Raw genomic sequence first — 4,615 nt, forward strand, 5'->3', positions numbered from 1 at the left:
GTTGGAGGTCAGTGGAAACTGAGGAGAGAGCAAAAGGCAGAAATTCAATGGTTAAAAGATTTCCCAGTCGGACGTGTGGATGAAAATAATTGTTATGTCTCAAGTCTTGGTTGTCCTTCCTTCTTGTCAGTGTTTTTGTAAATCTCTGAGCTGTCATCTCTCCTGGGGTCTCATTCCTAATTTCTCGTACTTCATTCCCACCCACAGAAAATTCTTATTGGCTGAACAAACCTTCTGCAAGGTTTTGGAAGCTGCTTTGGTTTCTAATTCTAACTTTTTCTAATTTCTACTAAGAAAAAAGAACAATTTTGCCATTTTGAACTTACGAATGCCCAGCACCATCTAAAAATAAAACCATCACAAAATAACCCAATTATTAAGAATCTTAGAATCCTTACGGATGATCCCAACCTTGATTAAGAGCAGCAGAAAAGAGAGACTGGAATTTTCCAAGGGAAGAGATCCCTCAGAATGGTGCTTACCTTTCTCACTGTGCTGAATGAAGCCAGGAAGGCGAAGTGAAGAACCCCAGGTTGGGAGAGCTTTTATACTGTTCCCCAGATCCTGGGGAACACCTAAGGTGCAATTTGGGGATGTGCATAATTGGGACAAACCCCAAATGAATGCGACACGTAGCTCCTCAAAGTTCTGCTGACTCTTTGTTTATTTGCTGGTCCGAAGTCTCGTGAAATGTGATAGGTGTGTTTCATCACTGAGCCCTCTTTCATCTGGAATGGTGACAAGTCATCCTCATTCCTGTTATCATTCCACTCACGGCCCTGGCGTTACAGCAGGAATTATCCCAACGCTCTTCCAGAACTTCTCCATCATTAATGGCAGAACCTGTCTGCTCGCTTGGGGTCACCCCATGTGCAGAGTTTTTTCCATTAAAAAAGCAAAATACCTGGAGAAAAAATTATTCAGAGAAACTTTGGGGTGGTAATTTTTATTATTATTACTGCCTGCTTAATGCGAGAACAATATGGAACCCAAAGGAAGGCATGGAAATCATCCTGTGGTCCTTAAAAGGTTTTTGTTACAGAACCTTGGAATTATTTGGGTTGGAAAAGCCATCCAAGACCATCAAGTCCAAGCTGTGGCTGATCCTCACCCAAGGTCATTCCCTGTTTCCCTGTCCCTTGTTCCCTGGGACCAGAGCCTGTGGTTGCCCCATCCCCGGAATTGTTTTTGAATAAAATACAGCTCATGAATTTCTGGGATCTATTCAGAATTTTTTATTTCAAATTCTTTTTCATTGGGAAAAAACCTGAAGGGGCATAAACCTCCAGTATTTGCCCTTGAACTGATGATACCAAGGATGCAAATATCTTGACGGAGGTGTTTGAATGTGATGTCATTCCAGAATTGTGAGGCACCTAAATCCAGCTCTGTGCCTTTAATCTACTGGATCATCAATAGGATTTGCATGGACTTGCTCCCTGGCAGCTTGAAAATGTTATTGTCCAAAAGCCCCTGCCCCCCAAAGGCTGAGAACCCCACCTCGGCATTTAGGGATCACCTAAACGGCGTGGAGTCTGCAATATTAAAATGGCCCACCCATAAACGAGGCAAGAAGGAGCCTTTGTGTCGCACGTTCCAAATTCCTGATTGTTCCCTCACCCCAGAAGTTTCCAGCTCAGCCCTTTTTGGGATTTATGACTTGTGTATCACAGGAGCTCATGAATTCCTAAGAACACGAGGCAATAATTCAAAGCGTTGTGTCATATTTTGACTTTTGCACCAGAAGATCAATTTTTTCCTAAAAAAATCCCCCATTTCCTCAGTCCGTTCAATGCTCTATGGTGCCACCTTTGTCCAGAAAACATCGGACCCTCAACACCTTGGAAAAGTCTCTTCAGGACCTCCAATCCCTTTGTGGTTCTCATTAACTTTGTGAATTCATTCCTTGTTTATCTCCCAAACCCAAACAAGCCTCAGGAGGACAAAGGTTCCTCTCTGTCTCCTACATGGAACTCTGTGGACGTGGCCAAAATTAAGGATTTCACAGTTTTTCCTGCTTAGAATTAACTTCCGGTGGAATTTGTGATTCCGATGAACCCATGAGCCACTCTCCAGGTATTCAGTTCATACCAAGAGGAGCTGGCTTGGCGATTCCTGCTGGAATTCCAAGGAAATGACAGGAATAATGCTGGGTGTTAATCTCCCCTCAATTCGTCACAAGATGAAAGAATTCTCTATAATCTCAGGTGATGCTTAGATCATTATTACAAACAAATTTGGAAGGCCTCATAAAAGCCAATAATGAACCCAACAATTTCGTCATCCTGATGGTTGCATGAGTTTGAAATTGGGGCAGGCAAGAGATGCTGATCTGGTACCTCCAGCTGATATAAAAGCTCCTCTCTCTCCTCGCTCCTCCAAACGCTTCCCTTGACTTCTCGGAGACTTGGGTAAGTCTGAATCTTCTGCATTGCTCTTGGTGTATTTTTTATTGTTGGTTTTCAACTCCAGTTGATGTCCAACATCCTTTCTGTTGGGTGAACCTGCATGGACTTGGGAAAGATCAAGGACTTTTCTGTCTTTTTGGTGTGTGGAGCTCTTGGTGTCAGGAAGTCCAGACCTTGGAGCAGCTGGACAGTGCTCTGGGTCAACCGAGGCGCTGGATCCACTCCCCTATGAAGCCAGGCTGGGAGAGCTGGGAATGTTCAGCCAGGAGGAGAGGAGGTTGTGTGGAGATCTCAGGATGTGCAGGGGTCCCAGGGAATCTGGAGAGGGCCTTCCCTCGGGAGCAGCAGGGACAGGACACAGGGAATGCGGTCAGACCAGGAGGGGAAATTTAGGTTGGATATTGGGAAGAAATATTTCCCTGTGAAGGTGGGGAGGCCCTCACACTGGATATTCCATGGATTCTCCATCCCTGGGAGTGTCCAAAGTCAGCTAGGACGGGGCTTGGAGCAACCCGGAATTGTGGGAGCCGTCCCTGCCCATGAAAGGGGTGGGACTGGATGATCTTAAGGGTCTCTTCCAAACCAGGCAATTCCAAGATTCTCTGTTTAGCTCTAAATAACCCTGCAAAGAGCAGGGAGTTGGAATTGAGCGTTTTGAGTCACTTCCAGCTTGAGGAAGGCTGTGATTCTCTGATCCTCGTTTTGATACGTTTAACCCATCTCAGCATTTGCATAAAAGGTTCAGGGTTTGACAAGGATGCCACCCCTGCAGCTGTTCACACGTGATAAAGCCATTTGCGTCCTGCTCCCACAAATCCTCAGGCTCTCCTTCACCTTCTCGCTTTCAAGGTCCTCCTCAGAACTCTGTTAAGGGTTTACAGAACATCCTTGGAGATTTGTTCTTTATTGTCTTGTTAAATGCCTTTCTGTGAAAGCCGGGCTCTCACAATCCTAAAATCTGCTGTTCCCTTGACTCTCAGCAGAATTGGGATGAGTGGGAAGATGAAGTTACTGTAATTAAGTTCTCTATAAGCTCCATCTCATGCAAACCTGCTGAACCCAAATCTGAGTTTTCCTAATGACTCATCCAATGACCTTGGACAAAGTCACTTTGCTCTTGCTGCTTTTGCTTCCCGGGTTTCAGTTTAATGTGGAGAAATCATTCATAGTTCTCTGCAGGATGTTACAAGCGACAAGGTTTTTAGAACATTCCCCACTTGCTCTTGTGTGCGGACACCCTTTAGAGAATTTTTGAAAAAAACGCTTTTTGAGAAAAAGAGAGCACTGAGATTGAGAAGTTCTGAGAACACTCCACTTGTTATTTTAATTTAAATTGTTGAATTTTGAACTCCTTGCCTTCTTTTCCAGCCTGTGTTGACCTGTTTTATTTTTAGATGGTGCTGGACATTTGTAAGTTCAAAATGGCAAAATCATTCTTTTCTCTTAGTAGAAATTAGAAAAAATTAGAATTAGAAACCAAAGCAGCTTCCAAAACCTTGCAGAAGGTTTGTTCAGCCAATAAGAATTTTCTGTGGGTGGGAATGAAGTACAAGAAATTAGGAATGAGACCCCAGGAGAGATGACAGCTCAGAGATTTACAAAAACACTGACGAGAAGGAAGGACAACCAAGACTTGAGACATAACAATTATTTTCATCCACACGTCCGACTGGGAAATCTTTTAACCATTGAATTTCTGCCTTTTGCTCTCTCCTCAGTTTCCACTGACCTCCAACCCCTACAAGATGTCCTGCTACGACCTGTACCCCTCCGCCGCCTGCGGCGCCCTCCGGCCCCAGCCCCTGGCCGACAGCGGGAACGAGCCGTGCGTGCGCCAGTGCCCTGACTCCACCACCGTGATCCAGCCTCCCGCCGTGGTGGTCACCTTCCCCGGGCCCATCCTCAGCTCCTTCCCGCAGGATTCCGTGGTGGGATCTGCTGGAGCTCCCGTCCTTGCAGCCTCGGGGGCCTCCCTGGGCTATGGGGGTCTCTATGGATATGGCGGTTACGGCTCCCTGGGCTACGGGGGTCTCTATGGCTATGGGGGTTATGGATCCCTGGGCTACGGGGGTCTGTGGGGCTATGGGGGCCTGGGGTCCTGTGGGGGCTACCGGGGCCTGTATGGCAGAGCCTTTGGCTCTGGCTATTGCAGCCCCTACTCCTCCTGGTACGGCCGCTACGGCCGCGGCTACTGGGGCTCCTGCTAA

At 46.4% G+C, this 4,615-nt stretch overlaps 1 protein-coding gene across 1 annotated transcript; it reads left to right on the forward strand.

Annotated features, from left to right (window-relative positions):
- The first annotated feature begins 4,144 nt into the window (after window positions 1-4,144).
- On the forward strand, window positions 4,145-4,615 carry LOC115913354 (scale keratin-like). Its single transcript, XM_030965346.1, has one exon. It carries the CDS (start codon window positions 4,154-4,156, stop codon window positions 4,613-4,615), a length of 462 nt encoding a protein of 153 aa, XP_030821206.1. The 5' UTR covers window positions 4,145-4,153.

Source organism: Camarhynchus parvulus, chromosome 25, assembly GCF_901933205.1.
Source record: "Camarhynchus parvulus chromosome 25, STF_HiC, whole genome shotgun sequence".
Taxonomy (NCBI): Eukaryota; Metazoa; Chordata; class Aves; order Passeriformes; family Thraupidae; genus Camarhynchus; species Camarhynchus parvulus.